Source organism: Lichenostomus cassidix, chromosome 11 (assembly GCF_008360975.1).
Source record: "Lichenostomus cassidix isolate B80296 chromosome 11, HeHo_3.0, whole genome shotgun sequence".
In the NCBI taxonomy this organism is placed as follows: Eukaryota; Metazoa; Chordata; class Aves; order Passeriformes; family Meliphagidae; genus Lichenostomus; species Lichenostomus cassidix.
In genome coordinates this window covers 19,558,673-19,580,435 of record NC_139492.1, presented here as the reverse complement: position 1 = coordinate 19,580,435, position 21,763 = coordinate 19,558,673, and the positions used below count along the sequence as shown (strand labels likewise).

Sequence of the window (21,763 nt, the reverse complement as noted above, 5' to 3'; positions counted from 1 at the left end):
GCACTAAATAGACTGGAGACTGCCAGAGAGAGGCGGGTTGCGGGGGGCGAGGGGGGGTGAGATAGGGGAGGAAGGAGAAAGCTTTTCCTTTTTTTAAAAAATTTTTTTCTTTTTTTCTGTGGGGGGCAACCAGAGCTCCAGAGGGAGCTCCCTCCTTACCCCCCCTCCCCGTAAAAGTTTTGGGCACCATCTCCTCTGTTTCTCGGTGCAGTGTTCAGTGAAGCAGCGTGGAGGTGAGGGCAAATGTTTATAGACTTTTAATTTTGGAGCCAGCGAGCCCAAGGTTTGCAACCCCCCCGCCCCGCTTTGTCTTTGGGCTGGGAGCACGGCGTAGGCAAGTTGTCTTGGAGTGGCTGGAGGCAGACCCGAGCGGTCGCCGTCCCTGTTTAGACAGACAAAGGTAATTGCCCCGTCTGTGGCTGTGCCCCTCCGGCAGCGCCGGGCACAGGCTGGGGATGCAGACGCTGTCCTGGAGTCACGGGAACGCCGGGGGAACTTCTTGCCCGCCGTGCCGAGGATGGGGCGGTCGGGGGACTGTGGTGGGTGGTTTTACCCCTAGTGGGTCTGCTGGTACAGAAATGAAGGTCCCTGGGGAGGAAGAGCAGCTTCCCCGAGGATCCAGCAGCCCGGGAGCAGAGGCGGCGCCGGGGGGTGCACCGGGCCCTGCTCCTGCGGCGCGACCCGCCCCCACCCCGGCTCCCCGGGAGAGCAGCTTCATGGCAGGTCCGTAAACCTGCCGTTTTCATTTCACGTCTTAAATGTGCATGAAGGAATTAAACTGCACGAGTGAATAACAGCATTAGTTTCAATTAATTTTTATCCTGGCAACAATAAACTTTAGAAACAAAGCGCTTTTACATCCTTAATTAGTCTTGCTTCCCATCTGTAGTCTTTTAAGTGCCTGCTCCTTGATTTAACTTTGTCCCTCCTTCAGAGCCGCCTCCTTTTTATTCTTTTCCCTTTTTTCTCGTTCCCCCTTCCAGACTGCTGCCTGTTTCTTTGCTGCAACCTTTCACCTCCCTTGTCCCTTATCTGTCTGCTCTGCTCTGTGCAGTTTATTTCTCCTGTATTTTCCCAACATCAACAGCAGTATTGGTTACCATGGCCCCAAGCTATGTGCAGAGGTGGGAAAGCTTCATCCGCCCAAAAGTTCTTACACTTTTGAAGTCTTTCTTTTAGTAGGATCTAAAATGTATAATCTAGAGTGTGTATTAAATGAACAGTATTCCTGAAGGCTTTAGAGCAAGAAAGGCAACACCCTGGAAAATTCTGCAGTCTTTCAGCATTCTCTGCCCTAGGGTTATAGCCCTGGGCACGGAGCTGAATGGAGCTCTTACAACTGCCTTCTGTTTACCTTTTATGGTTAAAATAACAGCTTAGCAAAGAAGCAACTTCATGGAGAAACGATTCAGTGAAATCATCTCAAGCTGTAGCAGCATAGCTAGTTTAATCACCCCTAGAGAGCTGAACAACTGTGAGCACAATGGGACACAAAATCATTTTGTGTGTAAATGAGCATGGCATTGTGATTATTTCACTTTGCATGGGCAAATAGTTTTTACAAGCAGTTAGCTTAGGAAGGCAGAAAAAGATAAGCTGGCTCTGAAAGATCTTGGTGTGTAATGTTTGAAAAACTAAATATTCACATAATTTGGGAATCAGGCTCTATTGATTTTGCCTTCAGCAGGTTCCTGTGTTACTTATTAGAGCAGGGTTATTGCCTGTGCCACTAGTTGGGATGCTGTATCCTGTTGTAGGCAACTAAAGAGCAAGGATTATTTTACATGGTTTAATAAATGAAGTTTGTTAGTATTTCTGCAATATTTACCCTTAAGGTTTTAATTTTCACATCCATATTAGAAAATATGTGCATAAAGACTTTCACTGGATAAATACATTTAGGATTCTGCTTTGTGCATAAAATAAGTACATTACTCAGTGTGATGAATTTTAGCTGTGTGTTACATTAAGAAGAGGAAGGAGTCATTAGAAATAGGGTTACGGTACCTTAAGAAACAGAGAATATTTATTTTTTTTGGAGCAATGGTGCCCTTTATGTAGTGCTTAGCAATTGTGCCTCTTGATGATTTGCTCATACAAAAATGATTGAATTCCACAACTTTAATAAAAATCTAGGATTCATTTTTTTAGTATGAATCCTCTCCAGCCAGGGGAAAAGCCAATGTTTTAATTCTCCTTCTCTCCCCACAAAAGCCAGTGGCACCCTCAATAAGTATGAAAAGCCATAAAAGTTTGAGAACTGTTTTAGCTTTCCAGTGATTTTCTATAATTAAGTGTTTTTTCAACACATGCTCTAGCTGTGAAACGCCAAAAGCAGAGGATTGTTGAAAAGGTCCCTCCAGTGAATAGTATAAATTAAATATCTACTGTGTGAGTATGGCCTCACTGAGAATCTCAGTCTTTACAGATCAAGGAATTTACTGGTATACTAACATTAAACAAAATCCTAAGATAGCAGCAGTGTTTAAATATGCACAAATAGACTCATATCACTTGATCTTTAGCTATCTGTGCATATTTTAAAACTGAAGTCTGTATTTCAAGACAAATGGTTAAATGTAAGACACATTTACAGAGGACTGGAAGTCCTTTGATTTCATTTGGAAATTGTAAAAAAGGGTGCTGATGAGCCCTAATTAGACTCTTGTTTTGTGGAACTGAGATTTATTTCTAAGCAGCCTTGTGCCATGCGAGGTCTGTACCTTTATCATTAGTGATAATGGTTGGGGTCTGAACAAAGACAGGGTTGACATTCAGCCTGGATCTTCTGACCCTTTCATTTAAGTGAAGGAGTAGAGACTGAACATGAGTTTACAGTGCTCTTTGGTAAGAAAAAGCCCAGCAACCTTTGTCTTTGTTGGCAGACAGATTAGTAAACATGTTGCTAAAATACTGTATGTGCTTACATACTAGGTTGTTTTTAAAAGTTAGTTTTTTTTATTTATGCTATATGACATTTATTGAAGGTTGGCCACAACAAGCTCTTGTGGGAAACAAGAAAGCAACGTCTTCAGTCATGAAAGAATTCAGTCACTTTCCTTGAAGGTGGTGCTGTAGCAAAAATGTTAATGCCCAATTTTGCATCGACTGACACGGAAGTCCTAGGACAGAGTTGGTATTTGCTTCGTGTTCAGTGCAGATGTCCATCCAGCCTCTGAAGAGAAAAGGATGTGGATTCATAATGGGGTGATGTATTTTTGTGCTGTAGATGCAAGAAATTCTTAGGAGCTAACAAAGATGAAATACAGTAAATGGAGATGTTGTGATGACTTTGTGAAGATGATGAGATGTATTAAGATTTTTCAATCCCTTTCTCTATAGCTTGGAAATTATTTTATGAAGTGTTGCTAATTTATGTTCATCAAGTGGCGTAGTCGGGCATCTTGTGCAAAATACTGCTAAGAGAAAGGAAGGACCAGCTTTAGATTTCTAAGAAACATTGTCAAAGTAATGTGGGAGAGATAGAAATTCACTTTGCAATGCTGCATGTAAAGTGCTTGTCAGATGTAAGGAAGAGCTTGGGTGCTTGGTAGCATGCTTGAATTACAAAATACCAGAAAAACTAGATTATATTTAGAAATGTCTTCAACTGTAATGTTTTGCATATGTTACTTTCCCCATAAGGGGGAGAACGGATGGACATTTTCTGGAACTTTTCTAAAAGGGTTTTTTTCCATTTGACATGAGTGCCATCTCCACCAATTGAACTGAAATCAGCTTTGAGATACATTTCGTGCCTTTCTTACAGGAGAGAATTGTGGAATTTTCTGTTGCTGTGGTTTAAGACATTTCAGTATTTTTGGCTTTGATTTTGCTGAAAATATTTGGACACAATTCAGTAATTTCACTAATTTTCCAATATTTTTAGGGCAGGAAACATTAGGTGGATTGTGGAATTTATAATTTATAATTTCACATTCTAGACTATATAGTACTTTCTAACGCATCTTGTCCTGAAAGCATGGGTCAGTTTATACATTTTTCACTTCTCATTGCTTCTAGGTAATAATTGCTTTCAGTTTGAAAGCATATTAGTTATTTAGTGCTAATATTAGGGCTTAACTGAAAATTGTCCATTTATTTCACAATTATTGAAAATAAGCCAGAAAATTGATCTTAGTTTGATGTGAAATTTGCTACATGTATAAACTAAATGCCTTAGGTACTGAGGAAGTCACTAATTTAGAGGTGTCTTGTTACTGAGACAAACTTGCAAAAACCCCCTGAATCCCAATTCACAAATTGGTTATTCGTTTGTCAGGGGATATTTCACATCTAACACATAAGCCCGTGACCTTTAATTAGAATTTTGCAGTTTGTTTTATGCCCCTTGAGGCTGACACCTTGAAAATTTTTTTCTTGATTTCTTATTGCTAATAAGCATCTTTCTCTTCCCCTCTGGTACTTAGAAGAAAATGATGCAAATACACTTAATTACAGTGGTGGCAATAATTTGTTAGCTGAATATGTGATCAGGCAGATGTAAAAATGATCTGATTAGATCTGTGATCACACTGGAAAGAAAGGTAACACAGTGCTACAATTAAGAGAAACTGTTCTTTTTGCCTCCCCGTTGCAGGAGGGAAGAAGCATGTCCCGTCTGTCTCTAACACGGTCCCCGGTTTCTCCTCTGGCTGCTCAAGGAATTCCTCTCCCAGCTCAACTCACCAAGTCGAACGCTCCCGTGCACATCGATGTAGGAGGACACATGTACACCAGCAGCCTTGCTACCTTGACAAAGTACCCAGACTCCAGGTAAGACATTGGTGTTCCCAGGCTCGCTGCCTGGTTCTGTTCACTGCACGTACCTGTGAGGAATATTTCAATGCAAAGTACGATTTATTATGTATTCACCATTTATGAATTATTCAGTTTCCAATTTATACAGTAACTTCACTGGGGTTCTGCAGAAAAAAGGCCTGTACAATTTATGTATTATTTACAGAATCTATTCATTTTCTCTCTCAACATCTGCACTCTGCTGATACGTTTGAAGCACTTGTTGGTGTGTTGCCCTAGATTATTTCCAACTGTACCAGGCAACTTCTTTCTTTCAGATATAGGGGGGAACAATTGGGTTTTTCTTCCTCAAGAAGAAAGAATGGTTCTACTTCTGTGGGACTAATGGGTTCTTCTGTCAGCCAGCCAGAATCCTGACCTGACTGGTAGCTGTGTGCCTCAGCAGTCAGTTTTTCTGGGCAGCGCCTGGCTGACCCACTCTGGCTGCTGCAGCTACAGACTGGATTGAATTCTTGTGTGTTTAAATGTAGTGCCGGGGCAGGTTGGTGACATATCTGGCAAGACTGATACAGATCTGGCCAGTATTATCTCAGGATAGACCCCAGATATGTGAGATTATGAATCGATGTGGCCTGAGATTATATTTGTGTATGACATGGAGTTTCTTTATTGTTTGCCTGGCAGCCAGTCCTGCAGGGCACTGGGCACCATGAAGGATGGGGGATCCTGGGCAGTGTGGAAGGCGCTGCTCTATTAGGGGTTAAAGCACATTCATTGGAGCACAATGTTAAAAAGTGCCTGATTTTGATTTACAGTTATGATCACTAAATCAATTCAGCTTTTTGTCACTGATACTCCTCATGGTCCAGAGTGTGTGAGTGCCTGGCATGGAGCCCAGGGCAGGTGTGTCTGTGCAGGGCCGGGGTGCCCAGTGCACCATTGGCTCCAAAGGAAACCAAAGCCCAGGGCAGAAGATTTTGTTGCCAGAGGTTTTGCTACCTGCATGGCCAGTATTCCATAAGAGAGAGAGAATTTTTTGTTTTGTTTTGGTATGCCAACTAGTGTAAAGATCTAGTTTCATTTGAAGATTTTTCTTTTAGAAGAAGTAAGGGGTTTTGCAGATTTGGCAAGTTCCCAAGCAATAAATGACATTTATGGAGACACCTTGAAATGCCTGTAATATCATAAAGCATATGGCTGTGATTTCATTCCAAGGAAAGGGAGCTGCTGAAATTCTCTATGGAAAAAAGCCCAATTATCGAAATACCTATATTTTATGGTCGTACCGAAACAATATGATTTTTTTTGGACAGTGTCTGTTTAATATTGTCTGTGTGGTACTACTTTAATCATAGAAAAGAAATCTGTTTAGTGAAGAGAGATTTATAATGGAGAAACAGACAAATGCTTCATAGTATTAAAAATACAGTGAAGATTCAGCAGTTGTAATAGAGTGACATATCTGTTTCCACATTTTAAAATATCCCTGCTGACACTTATTTTCAAAATATGCCCCACATCAAACTTACTTAATAAATGCTTCAGTTATGGAAGCTTTGGGAGAATATACATAAACTCACAGATTTTATTTCAAGAGAATAGAATACTGAACCGGTTTTTTTCTGTTTGATAAGTAACAAAATCATATTTCTTTAGATTTTGGAAGTACAAAACTGATCAGAGCTCACATGCTGCCTGATGGTGTGTACTGTCTTTCGTTTATATTGCTGTGTTATCTCATAAGGCTTGAATGCTTTTTCAGCTGCTCAGACTTCAGTTCTCACTGAAGTAAGAGCTTCTAGAATGAAACCTGTAGATCACATTATTTTTATAACAAAAGATATCCCTTCACCATCATCCAAGTAGGACATATTGCTCTGTACGTTATGAAGCTGGATGAAGGTTACGTCTTTATTATCTCTTTTTTTTCTTTTTTTCCCCTTTTTTTAAAAATAATATTATTTGTTTTTCTGCAGTGCTGCATAGTAGACTTAGTTGTAACCCTCTCATTGAGTCTTGCCTCCTCTCATTCCTGGTTAAGGCAAAGTACTTGCAGTTATTCCCTTGGGGATGGTTGAAGCTCCTGACGCTGCTTCACTGCCCTGTTGTGTATCTTCCATATGGCACAGACTGTCTTTGCAGTAATGTGGCTGGAAGAGGCTTCCTGGGTCTCTCACAGGGCAGGAGGAAGGAGATAGCTCTTAATAGCAAAATATCTGGAAATAATGCCAGGGCACTGCTGGCTTATGCTCAGAGGTAACATGTATGGCCACATAGAGAGGCATGGCCATACTGACCCACATGCAGAGCTTTCTGGGTTATTTTGGACAGTGTGTTAAACTCGTGGTTTGAGCGTGAGTTTAAAAGCTTCAAGTACAAGAAATCACAGAAATTTGTAGATTGTATTTCAGCAAAAGATGTAAGCATATGCTGAAATGCTTTGCTAAATCTTAGCTGTGATCACATAAAATAGTTTGCGCTCACTGAAATTGAAAACTGTGGGAATAAACTTCCTTTTTATTTGTTTTACAATGTCTGTTGCTTTCTCTGTGCTCCCAGATCCTAAAGAGCTTTTAGCTTGTAGGCTTTTTAGCATATACTGTACTTGGATTTTTAAGGGCACATGGATTGTGAGCATGTGTATAAACACAACCCAGGTATGCATACACAGAAATACCAGATGATGATGGAAATCAGGAAAAAAAAAATCACCAAGTCATGTTTAAACTTCCACAGTATTTTACGGAGGTCCAGTCCTATTTAGTCCTGAGCAAACTCAGCTAATGTTGACTTCAGTGAGAGGGAGGAGCTGCCAGCACCTGGCCAGGTCAGGCCCAGCAGGAGCAAGTGAAGGTATGACCAATTCCTGCCTATACCTGCTCCACAGTCACCCCTCTGGTGTGATACAAATTACACCTGACAGCAGGCAGTGTGATACATTTCTTACTGTGAGCTGATAGGAGTGACTGTGCTCTGCCCACTCGGCTGCCTCTGCTTGACTGTGCCAGGTTATGTATGTGGTCGGCACTGATTTGGGGTGGAAAAGGACCCAGTTCTGGAAATCTTACTCAAGTTAGTGAGTGGCTGTTAATGTGAAGCCAGAGGCCAAATCGTACATTTCAGTGATCCCAGAGTTGTTTCAGAGCAACTTTGACAAAGTCTTTGATGTTGTTTGTATTAGTGCAGCTGCTGCGATCAGAGCATTTGTCCATTGATTAAATTTGCATAAGTAAAGGGTGCCAGATTAGGCATTAAAGGGGGTAGATGTCCTCCTTCTAGTAAGTTTTTATGGCCTACATAAATTCTCTACTCTAAAAAGGGGAAAACTTGAGTAGTGCACAACTGGTATCACAAAGGAGAAGAGGGTTAAAAAGCCACTGTCAAAGGTGCTTTCTGAACCTCTCACACTCACTCACTTGCACACCTTTCCAGCTGGGTTTTTTAATTAAACCGCACAAAGGAAAAAAGCTGGCCTTTCAGAGGGCGAAAGGCAAGAGAAATGAGAAACATAACACGAAATTGTGATCAACAGCAGCATATAACGATGGCGCTCACAGAAATTACCTCAAAAATAATATTCCTACATCCTATACCTACTTGAGGCCACTTTCCATGCATGCCCAAAATTGCCATTAAAGTTGACAAGCTTTGAAGGATACAAGGAGGTTGATGGCATCTTACCTGGATCTGAGGCTCAATTTCAGTAGCTTGTTTTCAGACAATCCTCCTACTTGAACTCCCAATTCTTCTAGTTCTGAGTTACAGGTAAAAAAAAAAAATCAATTAACCCTGTTGAATTGCAGTGACTCTTACTGTCAGCATCTTATTTCTAAAGTAACTGGCTAAGTAGACAAACTATTCATCTTTGATAGCATTTCCTCTGGAAATTCCATTCTTGTTTTCACCCAGAGGACCTCTAAAGCAGCCCCTTCACACGTTGACACTTGGATGTGGATTTATATGACAGATTGTAAAGGCTGCAAAACCTCTAGCACATCTACAAAGTGAATTTCAAATTGTATTTATCCAACATAGTGAGAATCCAATTTTTACATTTAGAAAACAAACTTGCACCGAAAGTCCAAGCTCCTCACATGCAGTCTGGAATACCCAAAGGCATTGCCAGATCCCCCAGTCTTACTCCCACTGAACTCTAGCAGATGTCTCAGTGACTTCAAACAGAAAAGAAGTAGAACCTCCAAATCCCTGTAGACCACGGCAAGCCCCAGATTCTTGATTTCACTGGAAATTTTGATATCACTTTGAATTTTTGTTAGAAAGCAGAACAAGATTTTTCATCAGAAGCTTGTCCTTCTCACAGTCCTGAATAGTGTTTTTATCTCAGAGAACTGCTGTGAGCTCTCTCTGAGTTGTTCTGCTACATGAGCTAAATATATTTACTTTCCATTCTTGGATAGTTCGTATTTGTGTATAACCCTCTGTGAAAGATACTTCCATTTGTTACAGAAGCTCCTGCTTTCTGAGGTGTTACTTGTGGAGAAAGGAATAATTTCTGTTGAAGCCACGCTGTCCAGGTGGGAGCAGTGTGTGTGCACATCCCCGATGGTTTGTAGCACTCAGGGTTTGGGAGCTGCTCCCAGCCCTTCCCCTTAAGGTGAATGGAGCTTCCTGGCCCTGTGGCCCAGGGCAGCTGAGCCAGTGCCAGCACAGCGTCCCTCCTGATCTCAGCTCTTGGGCACCTAGGCTCTACCACCCCTGCTCTGGAGCCTGTGCCCTCCAAAGGAAACCAGCACAGGCTTTATTATGTTTCAGAAACTAATGACCTCTCTACAAACAGTATTTTTCCAGGCATATCTCTGCCTCACTTTCCTCTGAACCCATGGACTTTTTTTGGTGATTTACAAAGGAGTCCCCTAAAACATGTGTCTTCTCTTCTGAATGTTTCTTGTTGAACCACGTTGTCATTCTTCTGACCCACCCTCAGAGAAGCTCTCCTACCAAGTGACCTTCTGATTCTGCCTACTCTCTAGGGATCTTTGGGTTTTAATTCACCTGTCTTCTCCTCCAGTACCTCCGTCTTTCTGGTTGCTGGAGTTCAGCACTGACACCTGAGATCTGTTTCTCCCCCCTCCTCTGCAGCCACACGAGGCTGGACTGAGTTCAGGGGGATTCTCTGCTCCAAGTTTTAGGACCTCTCTGTTTTCCCTGATGGAACATGATTGCTGACCCTGTACAGTGGGTTTCATAGCTCAGACACACCTACCAAAATCTACAGGACAGGTTTTTTCACATCATCTTTTACATGAAAGGGCTCCATACTGGGCCCTACTCTGCACTTTTTGGGAGGGAGCAGGGAAATTCTTAATTTGGATATTTTTAGGATATATAATTCTCCAGATTTAGCAGACCTGAGAACGTCTCCTATTTCTCGCTCGTCTATTCAGTGTCGGTCTTACAATAATTTATTTGCTAATTTTCCATCAAATCCATGTATTATTGAGGTTATTGCCTGAAGACAATGTCCAATTAGCAAATTTTGTCACTTACCCCATGCAGGCAGTTAGGGTATAAATCAGTGATTAAACAAGGCCTCTGCTCAACACAGGTTAAGTGGGGTGAAGGCCACATTTCCTAACCCATGAGTGTTGGTGGCTGTGAAAGCACAGCACAGTTGAGGGCAGGATCCCCATCCGGAGCAGTGTCGACTCTCCTGGGACAGCGCAGCCTCCTGTCAGCCCTGTGCTGCTGCAGTCCTGCACCACTGCAGTCATATTCATCCTCACTTAGATGTCTCCCAGATCTTTCCATGCCACTGTCACTCCATGCTGCTCACCCACCCAGCAGCTGTGAGTCTGGGGTCCTCTTCAATCTCTCCCTCATTCCCCACACGCTGTTCCAGGAACAGTGAAGGATAGAGGTGCACATTTCACCCTCTGTAAGGCACCACTCTTCCCACGCAGGTCAGTTGTGGAGTGCCCTGTTTATGGGGTGACACCAGGCTCTGACACTGGGCTGGGAACTGGTGTGTTACCCAAGGGCAGTTTCAGAGTCAGATCCAGCACCCCATGTTCCAGCAAAGCGCTGCAAAATGAGCCTGCATGTGAGCTGCAGCACAAAGCTCATTAATTTTAATAGCTATTGTGAACTTAACCCATACATGGACTTTTAAGCAAAGCACCTGAGGAGGCAGGAACACGTGTTTTCCCTGCACATTAGGAATGCTCTGAGAGTTAGGTTCTGGGCACAGTGCAGGAGCACTGCCGCACCAGTGCGGCAGCTCTGCAGCAAGGGGTGAGCCTGCCAGGGCTCCCCAGGGCGCTGCTCTCTGTCAGGCAATTGGGTGTATGCTGCAGATGAGAATAAGTAAAGGAACCAAACCCCAGAAGTTTTGGTTATATGCAGTGCCTTTTCTGAATTAACATAAGAATTCTAATAGAGACTAACATACTTTTTAGATTCATATAATGCATCTGAGATTTAGTGATAAATCTTTTGAGTTTTTCTTACCTGCTCATTGTCTGGGCAGATGTCTCTTTGGTTTTTAAGGGAGTTTTGACCAGCAGAACCCATAAGAAAAAACAAAAGGATGGCCTTTCCCCTTCCCATCCTCCATCTGCCCCCAGTCTGCCTGTGGATGTTGCGCTTAGTAAAGCAGGAGCTGGAGCAAGCAAGGGTCTTTCTTTGCCAGGCTGCTGTATCAGCTGAACCTGTCTGTCTGCATCTGCAGAGCCAGTTCTGTGCAGGTGCTGCATGGCCAAGGTCACACAAGTCCTTGCAGCACTTTGATAAGCTCTGGGAAAGGTGTGAAGTGTTTGTTCCTACAGGCGTTGTGTCCTACAGCATTGTGTGCTGCTGCTCGTACACATCCAGCACAGCTCCCAAGCAGGGGGAGGACTGGCCGGAGCCGCTACAGCTTGAGCTGCTCCAGTCCCAGGTGCCAGAGGAGGAGCACATGACTTGGCCTCTATGGAAAATTAAAATAATCTGTAACAGTGTTGTAATCACAGCTGGGAATGATGATGTTGCATTCCCTGTCTCTAGCTGTCGCTAACTGGAAAAAGTCCTGGATGCAGTGTCTGTCAGAGCCCCTGGAGGAAGCACACTGTGATAGCAGATTTCCATGTGTTCCCTGTGTCATTGCACAGCTGGAGGCAGTAGCTTTGGTGGTAAAGGAGAATAATCCCTGCAACCCTAACCCTGCATCCCACTGACTTAGGGAGATGGAAGTGAAAGAATTTATATGGAAACAGATTCTTCACACCTGTCTGTGTCCACCTCTCCAGGATCTACTAACTGGTGTGAAGGGAACCACAGCAGAGCTGAGCTGTCTGCTGTGATAAAGGTGTTTATCCCTTCCTGGACTTGACAACCACTACCTTGCCCAGCACAGCCACTAGGAAGTGCCCACAGGCTCTGGAGAGGAAAGCAGTTTAGCCTTTGGGAGTGCAAATCTTGCTGTAATTGGGTGCTGGGACTGGGTTCTGTAGATGAATAGTGTGTTTACTTGGAAGAGTTGAAATGTTCAAGAAAATACTGCCTAGCTGGTCTCTGATGAACATATTTTTCAGAAATTATTTTTTCTCTGTGTACATTTACAGTCTGGGTTGTGTAGAGTTCTAGGCACAAATGAGTATTGCAGTGTCTAGGAAGGGACAGACCAAGGTCCTCATGTGGAGGAGCAGATAACAAATCAACACTCGGATGATTTAGAGAAATAACATGGTTGTGGGTCTATGCCTGGCACAGGTTGTTCAAAACTCCTGAATCTGAGAAAATTACTCAGTCCTACCCAGATAGCAGCTTCCTTGCCTCAGCTTGCCAAAAGGAAGGGCAGGCCTGCCCATGCAGCTGGTGCTATGGGCAGGACGGATGTCACTTGTGGCCTCTGAGAACAATCCAAAAGATGAACATTGAGTGGTGTCTCCAGTACCTTTGGTGCAAACCCCAGCTGACCTTGCCTTGTTTTCTGTGCTTCCCTTTCATGTTCTGCAATGATAACATGACTGTAGCTGTTACACTTACTGCATTAGTAATTCCCACCCTTCCTGCTTACAACAGGTTGAAAACTAGTCTGGTTTGCTAAAACAAACAAGAGAAGCCAGCAGACAAGGAGACCAAAATTTGAACTTTTTTTTTTTTCATTTAGCACTGTATTTATATCACTTCCTGAGGTGGTTATTTGGTCAAGTTTGGTTTGTCAATTCTTTCGTTGCTACTTTTGCTTACCACTTACCTGACAGGGCTCTTTGGTACTAGCAGCATAATTTAAGTATTTTTCAGCAGTCAGTTTTGGGATGGTAAGAGGGAAAGCATTAGCAGCGTATTTTGAGAAATCACTTCCACAGGATGCTGTGGAAGTAACCTGTCTCTTCCTTTTGTGTGCTGCAAGTGGAGGCTCTTTCCTGCTCAACAATGTGATGTAAAGTACTGCAAAGATCTTTACACTTAAAACAAAAGGGAATCTCCTTTATTGATTGCTTCTTCATGTGCTGTGCATCCAGCTCCCTCATGGAGAGAAGTTATGTAAAGACGCAGGTTAGGTGGCTTTGTACTGGAAATCGTGTCCCGAGGTCACAGCTCACCAGCGCACCACTGGAGCTGACGAGGCGTTACCCCTTCGTAGTTGGTCTTTGAACACACATCACTGGTGTTTGTCTTTTGATTCATAAACTTTTGATTTATAAAGACCCTGCAATGGCAAGTAGACCTAGTCTGCTTAGGGGGATATTTCATGAACTACTTAGGAAGTTTATAAAACAGACTCCCTAGATTATGAAGCAAGGGGGTGTCTGTTTTGTAAGGAACATGTTATGAAATGAATTTGTCTCTAGGCCTAACTTAATTATTTTAATGATCCCACTGGTGGTTGTCGTAGGTGTCTTTCTGTATGCATATTGTGACCTACGTGCTTGAGATAATTTGTGAAATCTAAAGATTTTAAAATAGATTTGATCTTGTCTCCTTTCACTGAAATAAATTGAGGTAGTTTGGATATTGGTATATTGGGCCAGGTCCCTCTTCCAGTGAAGTCTATGAGAGTTTTACTTTAAGCTTAAATGAAAATAAAACCAGCCCTATTCTTTTAGAAAATGAGCCTAATAATAGACCTGGCCAAAGTAATTCTTAGTGTAACGCTGTTTTCCTCTGCGGAGTCACACAATGGATCAAACTGATGTGTTGCATGGTGAGGAGTAAAAAGAATCCAAGCACTGTTGTGAGTTGCTTCTGCTGAGTGTCCATGGTGCTTGGTCTCAAAGACATCTGAGGGTGTAAAACCAACAGTCAAATGATGACAAAGTGTCCTGCCCTTAGAGGTTTATGCACAAACCTCTCCTGGCCTTCCCAAAGACATGACTCTGCTGGTTTTGAAGGAGTTCCTTTAAATTTATATCTGTATAACTGAAACCAGAATTAATCTATTCATGGGTTAATGAAATCTTTAAGAACAAAGTGCTTATTTAAATAGAAGAAATATACAGGCATGCAAACACAGGATTCATATGTGAAAGCAGAAGGGAAACTGGGTCTCTGGAGCACAGAGTAACAAGCTGGTGTGGAGGGTGCTAGGCAGGAGCTGATGCAGCTGATGGCTGCTGTTACCCCCATGAACTTTGCCAAGTTTTTGTTACGTGAAATGTAATAAACTGATGAGCATAGCTAGGCCTTGCAGCTTGTTCCCTTGTGCTGTTCTAACATTAAATGCATAATCTGATGACAGAGACAGGGATTGTCAGTCACTCTCATTGCTGATACAACTCCACTGATACAGAATTATACCAGGTTGGTGGCTTTCCTAACTCAAAGTTGTAGCTGGGAGAAGCTGCAGAGCTGGAATTAAACTCCTGAGTTATAAGCTCATATCTGCCTGCTCTGTGTACAAAAGTGCCTACTCTTTCATCTCTGCTGCTGATTGGCACATACTTCAATCTTTTGATGCTTAAAAATGAAATGACATCTGTATATACTTTACAGAGGTTTGTTTTTACCTGACTTGCTCTCACTTGAAACTTTGTCAGGCAGGACAGCTCTTAGCTGTGTGTGTCACAAGTGTGCCTGACTATGTTCCTTCCTGATGCAGGCACTGATAGCTGCCTGTCTGTCAGAACTGGGCAACAGGACACAGAGGCAGAGCAGAGGAATTCAGTGTTCACCTGTACTGTGTTAAAATAACTCTACTGCAGTATGGTATGCATTCGAAGGCTAAAATTGCTGCTTTTTTATCTGCTGAGGACCACATAAAGCAAAACGGGGAAAAGTCCTGCACGTGGATGCTGGGAAGTTATTATGCAGCGTTTGCACCGTTCCTCTTGGTCAGACTCAGAAGGGATCAGTTGGCAAGCCTGGAAACTGAGATTTGCACCATAAAGCTGAAACGCTGAAGGAATCCCAGTCCAAAGGGCAGGCTCCTGTTACGCCTCCTCCTAACAGAGTGCAGATGCTACCAGTGCTGCAGGTAATCCCTTTAGATCTGGGAGATGTAGCCACGAATCTCTCTCTTGAGAAAGCAGACAATGAAAACCAAGGACTCTTTTTTAGCCTCTTTGGTGTCATACTGTGTTAGGCCAACAATTTGTACCAGTGCCATTTGCACCAAAGGCTGCAGCTTTGGCATTTGGGGAATGTGGTGTGCAGTCTGCTGCCTAAACTCTGCCCTTGAGAAATCCACATACAGTTCCATGGATAAATTTGACTAGTGGAACTCCATGGGAAACCAGTACATGACAGCAGAGAAACTGGGTCCTCTGCCTGTGCCGGGGTTGTCTGGGAGGGAGTGAGGGGTTTGAGCCAGTAGTACATAACATTGCTGTTGAATGAGAAAAAAAATTCAATGACTGCTTTTTAATCTTACAGAGGGGGAAAAGTAAAGCTTGGAAAAATAAAGCTTATGACCAGTTTCAAACTTATTTCTTTGTTTCCCATCCAGTGATGTTCTATTTGCCAACACAGGGGTTAAAATGGCGGCCTGCTTCTGCTTCCAGTTAAATCAGAGGACGTTTTGGCCTTGACTGCACTGGAACCAGAATCAAGCTCATGACCGCAGTATTGTATTTAAGAATGAATCTCTCACAGTCACATAAAAATGTCAGGTTCAGCTTTCAGCAGCTCATCAGAATTCAACAGCTAACAGTTTACTTATTATTTTAAATTAATAATTACTACTATTTTTATGAGCCTCATTTTGTGGGGCAAGTGTCCTTTGTGCAGTAGGTGCATTGTTGTCTCCTTTCCAGGTATAAGTTCTTTCTTTATAACCCCTAGATAGGGGCTCCTCCTTTTTTTGGGAACATGGCTGTGGAGGTGGGCTCTTACCAGCAGATACGGAGGTGGTGGGTTGCTCTCTGGCTGCAGTAACAAAAAACCTGCTGGAAATTCCTCTTTGCTTCTGCTCATCTGCCAGTGGCTCAGGCTCACCAGAAAAACACATACACAAGTCTTCCTACTTGGGTGGCTCTGTGGGCTTTGGTGATTGTTCTCCCTTCAAAACAGCTTTTTAACAAGTTGTTCTTGATGTGTTCAGTTTCTTTAAGTGAACAGCCAGGAAAAATATGTTGGGTACAGCTTAACCAAAAGTAAGAATAAATAAGAGAATAAACATTATTCATTCATCATCTGAAGCACGACAATGAAAGTATGGATAGAGAGAGCTGGATGCAACTTCCAATCACACACATGTTTGTAGAGAAATAGGACCAGTGACAGCCTCCTGTAACTCCCTGCAGTGTCTTTGCTCCAGAGCACGTGCTGATGTGAGCTGTGCTGGAGGTGTGCAGTACTGTAATGCAGCAGTGTTACATTCTGGGACTGGGCAAAATTGGTGTCGTTTACTCAGTGGAGGTCAGAAGGATGGGCTGCAGGAAAAAGCAATTGGAGCAAAGATGTAAGACAAGCTGGGTTCTTTCCATATTATTGTCAACAACAGGAGAGCTTTACCAGTTTAATGGATCAGCATACCTAGGAATGGTCTGAGCAGAATAGGCAGCTGCTGGTAAGCAGAAAACTAATTATCAGTAGCCAGAGAGACTGGAATCATTCCTGTACCCAGCACAGGGGAGTGTCCCAGTGCAGCACAGGCCAGTGTGGGCACCAAGGGTCACTGGGTGTCCCTGCTCAGCCTAGGCGATGCAGAGCTGCAGAGACCCAGGCAGCCTGTGTCTGGGAACATTTTCCTGTGGATCTGGAAAAAAGGGAGGTCATCATTGGGAAAAGCTGCTTAGCTTTCATGTGTCTGTCATGATCAGCAGTAAAGGGCTGTGACTCCAGCAGGTTAGATGTTCTAGCTGTTAACATGAACAGTGTGTACCAAAATCAATGTCTTGCCTGTCACCATGTATGCTTTATAAAAGGTTGTGAAGCTCTTGAGTTGACGTCCCTCTTTCTCCTACTGAAATGTCCTGGTTTCACAGCACCCACACATGCAAAAGATGTGGAGGGCCAGACTCACACCCTGAAAGGGAAATGAGTTCCATTTGAAATTTTCCCTGCCTTCACTGAGTCGCAGTGGGAGTTTCATTCTTGACTTCAATGAGTGAGGAGTTAGCCCATTTATATTCTAATACAACTAGTGTCTGCATGTTTTCCACCTCCCAGCATGCCCAGTTGTACTGGGGTGATGGTAATGGAAGTAATGTCCAGATTTATTCAGACTGAAAATCTTAGCAAAAATACTGAGTTATCTTGCACTTGAAGTTACAGAAGATAGGTGAGCAGCAAGAGATTGCAGCCCTGCTCTCATCAGGGCCCTCATAGCACCATGATTAGGGGAAAGGGATGGTTAAAGAAATAGCAAGAAAAGACTTGTGCAGGCAGGAGTGTTTTATTTTAATTTTGTATCTTCTCATGTATTAACCACTTAATTTTCTTGAGTACCCACAACTCCCACAGAGTTTGAGCTGCAATGCAGTTCTTGCAGGATTGGGCCTTTGGAAAACCAGGGAACACTTTGGGAAACTAAGATCCTAGTTTTGGATTTTGGTTTAAATTAAAGAATTTTTGTTTTGAGTTGATTTTCATGGCCAATATTTTGTGTAAATTTTGTGTTGAGACAACATGAGAGGCCCAGAAGCTTCACAGGCCTCAAATCAGAGCTGCAGGAACAATGGCATAGTAGAAACAGGATACAATATGAATTTATATTAATGTTTTTAATCTTCACCAACTATTTAGGCAAAAGTTCAGTTAGAATGAAGTAAAAGGCACAAAGAGAGAAAAAATATCCTGAATGTTATATTGGAAAAAACCCCAACAGTACCAGAAATCCAGCTAACATTCTTCTTTAACTTCAAGTGTATATCCCCAGTTTAAAATTCTTAAAAGAGAGGAATTCCCAGACAGAAGGGTATTACCTACAGTTAAGAACTTCTGTGTAGTTACTGGACCTCAGCATATTTCACTGAAAGAATAATAGTCAGCTCCTACCCATAACACATGCTGTGTTTTGAAGGCTCATAGTACATTGTAATATTGTAATATCGTTTGGTTGCTTTTATTAAAAATATGCAAGTCAGCCAGACTCCGCTGTTCTCACTCTCCCCTAATGGTTAGTGCTTGTTAGGAGCAGGGGTGGCAGAACTGGCCTGTCTTGCACTACAGTAACAGCAATGTCTGCTTGGATTGGGATGCCCTGGATCCTCACACCTGCCATGGTCAGAGCCCTGTTCTGGTCATGGTTACTCCCAAGCAGCTCAGCCAGACCAAATGATGGGAATTGTATGGTTACATCATAAATCATGGGAGGCTCTTTGTCACTGTCCCTGGTGCAAAAGATGAACAAGCCATGTCAGTGGCAGGTAGGGAACTTTGAATGGAGAAATGCAAATTGTACCTGTATTTGAAAGTTATGGCTTTTTCCATTAAGCACAGCAAGTGCATTTCATGACTGATGAGTTAAATAGGTGTGGTGGGATGCTGATATGTGTGTATTGAATGGGTTCTGTTCTCTGTGTAGCTGCTTCCCTACCTATGGATGTAGTTATACACCAAATGCAATGAAAGGATTCATGATACAGCAATTAACACACTAAAAACTGTTTGTTTAGTGAAGTATTTTAATAGCTGCTAAAATAACACACTAAAATAGACAAACTCTTGAGTAAGACAAATTGGAACCATCAGCCTGATGAAGGGCTGTGTTCTGCCACCATTACTTGTGGCTAAGCAGCACTTTGCTCCTGTTGGTAACCCACAAGACCTGGCCAGGGAGAAACTGACTGCTGAGAAATTTGGGATGAGTGACCAGTGCTGATGAGCCTAATCCCAGTGAGGTGAAGGGTTTCGGGTTAATACCCTTGTACAACTGGTGGGAATTAAAAGCTTGAAAAGGAAAACTTACAGGAGTCTCAATTCCCTTAGTATTTGGTCTGCTTATTGTAATTGACCACTCCTCCTCCTCTTTGTTGGCATGCATGGCTGAAGGGATGCAAGGCTAGAATGGCTCTTGTCTATCAAGAGAATTTTTTCATTCAGGAAAAGACACAGGCTTCTCTACCTGGGATTAGTGTTTCCACTTCCTTTCTTACCTGCTGATTTATGGTGAGTTCATACTGTTTCTGCAAATTAAAAGACAACTGTAGTGCATCAAAATATGAATACACATACATTTCCAGGAAATTATATATCAAAATCATCTGCTAAAGTGTCTTAAATGTGGAGATAGGCTATTAACAACCAACATCTCTCACCTTTACCATGAATTCTTTGTGGTATTTCAAAAATAATAGGTAATTTCCACTTCAGTGGACTTTATTACCTGTTGCTCCAGTGGACTTTAATTGGTAGTAACAGTGAACAGAAAACACAATTGTCCGTGGCTTTGTTTTAACTACGAAGTCCATTATATACCTAATTTTGCTTTTTTATTGGTGGCATATAAAGAAGAAAGAAAATCCTTCCAGAATTTCCTAAGAATTATTGTGCATGGTAGATTATAATGCTCTTTATGGATTATTGACTTTTAAAAATACATGTTGATACCACATAGACTAGTTCTGATCTGTTACAAAAATAGATATCGTAGCCTGAACAGCAAAATATGAAGTATTAAATCTAGGTAATAGATCCTGCTTTTCCTTCAGGTGCTTAATAGTTAATGAGTGTAATATCCTTCAGAAGCACAGCAAAGTGAGCATATGGCTCAAAAAAACTCCTATGGCATTCCAGGATCAGCACTGGAAGGCAGGAACATGAAGTTATAGGAATTGAAGATGGATAAACATGTTACCATGTGAGTTACGTCCTTGTAGTGGGTGATCCTGGCTGGACTCAAAAGCCCCTCTCACACCCCCCCATCCCCCAACCCCCCAGCTGGACAGGGGAGAGAAAATATAGTAGAGGTTCATGAGTTAAGGACCAGGAGAGATCACTCAGGAAATACCATCACAGGCAAATCAGGCTGGAATTAGAGATATTAATTGAACTTATTTCTAACAAAATCAGAGCAGGATAATGAAAAGTAAAATAAACCCTTCAAAACACCTTTCCCCAGCCCTTCCTTCCTCCCAGCTCTATCTCTTCCCCTGATGGCACAGGGAGACAGAAATGGGGCTTATGGTCAGTTCATCACCCGTAGCTTCTCCTGCTGCTCAGGGACAGGAGTCATTCCCCTGTGGCACTGTGGGCTCCCTCTCATGGGAGAGCTCTGCAGGAACTTCTCCAGTGTGGCTCCATCTCATGAGCAGCAGCTCCCTGCAAACTGCTGCAATGTGAGTCCATCCCATAGTCAAGAGTCCTCCCCAAACTGCTGTGGTGTGGGTCACTCCTCCACAGGGTCAGTCCTCCAAGGACAGGCTGCTACAGCCTGGGAGCAGAGCTCCTCTCTCCACAGTCTCCCACTGTGTCACAACTTCCTCTCAGGCATCCTCCTGCTCTGCTGTGGGCTCTTCCAGGGGCTGCAGGTGGATCTCCTCATCCCTGTTGGATCTCTGTGGGCTGCAGGGGCACAGCTGCTTCACCATGGGCTTCACCACAGGCTGCAGAGGAATTCTAGCTCCTGTGCCTGGAGCAGCTCCAGTCCCTCCTTCTCCACTGCCGTTGGTGTCTGCAGAGCTGTTCCTCTCACAGGTTCTCACCCTGCTCTTCTCTGGCAGCAATTACAACTGCGTAGTAACTTTCTTTTCAATCTGTTATCCCAGAGGCGTTCTGCCATTTGTAATTGGCCCAGCCTTGGCCAATGGCACATTCATTTTTGGAGCTGCCAGGGGTTGGCTCTGCCTGACATGGAGGAAGATTCTGGCAGCTTCTCACAGAAGCCATGCCTGTAGCCTCTCTGCTACCAAAGCTTGGCCATGGCAGCCCAATACACTCCCCCACCCATCTGTTGAGATTGGACCATACTACTTGATGCTCTTCTTTAAAGTTGAGGCTTTAGTATCTCTGTTTGGTTCTCACAGGTCAGTTTTGTTTTGAACGTCTGTGGTAGCTCCCTTGTGTCATCAGGATTGACAGGTCTGGGGCTGAGTGAAGCCAGGCAGTGCCACTGGCACCTGAGCCTGCCTTGCTGAAAGGGTAGGTGCTTGCCTCAGCTGTGTGGGAGTGGTAGAGAAGGAGTCGCTGGTCAGGGTGGCTCAAGCCCGTGGAGTGGTGGGTGACCTGTCTAACACCCCAGGCTTGATGCCTGCACTGCACCTGGGACTGGAAGCTGGTGCCTGATATGGTACCTGCTTTTGCCAGAAGCTCCTTTTGGGGCACCTCCCTGTGCCTTCAGGCACACATGGCTGCTTGGATGTCACAGTTTGCAGAGCAGCAGTTTATACTGGAAGTTTAAGACTAAGACTCTCAAACACACAATTTTTCCCTGCCACTGTCCAAATAAAAGATGCTTAAAATTCTCCCCAGCCGAAGCACCCTCCAAGCCAAGCACATGCCTGCAGCAGTCTGAGGCGCTGAGGATGTTGTCTTTGATTAAAGTGGAAGAGCTGCAGGGGCAAAGCCTCAAAGGGTTTCTGCAGCATAGGGCAGCTGGGTCAGGTGGGCACCAACCATGCTGCAGCCCTGTCTCTCCTCAGAGCTTTCTTCTCTCAGCTGGAGAAGAGCTTAAAATCACTGC

The 21,763-nt window shown here is 43.3% G+C and overlaps 1 protein-coding gene across 3 annotated transcripts in view; it reads left to right on the top strand.

Annotated features, from left to right (window-relative positions):
- Positions 1–21,763, top strand: part of KCTD15 (potassium channel tetramerization domain containing 15) — a 45,784-nt gene that overhangs the window by 2,056 nt on the left and 21,965 nt on the right. For 2 of the 3 annotated variants that reach the window (XM_085072069.1, XM_085072068.1), the window contains exon 2: positions 4,601–4,776. In XM_085072069.1, coding sequence (XP_084928195.1) covers positions 4,613–4,776 — 164 coding nt within the window. In that variant the 5' untranslated portion in view covers positions 4,601–4,612. Of the gene's footprint in view, positions 1–198; positions 401–4,600; positions 4,777–21,763 lie in introns of those variants that run through there. The other variant, XM_085072070.1, reaches the window with a different exon arrangement.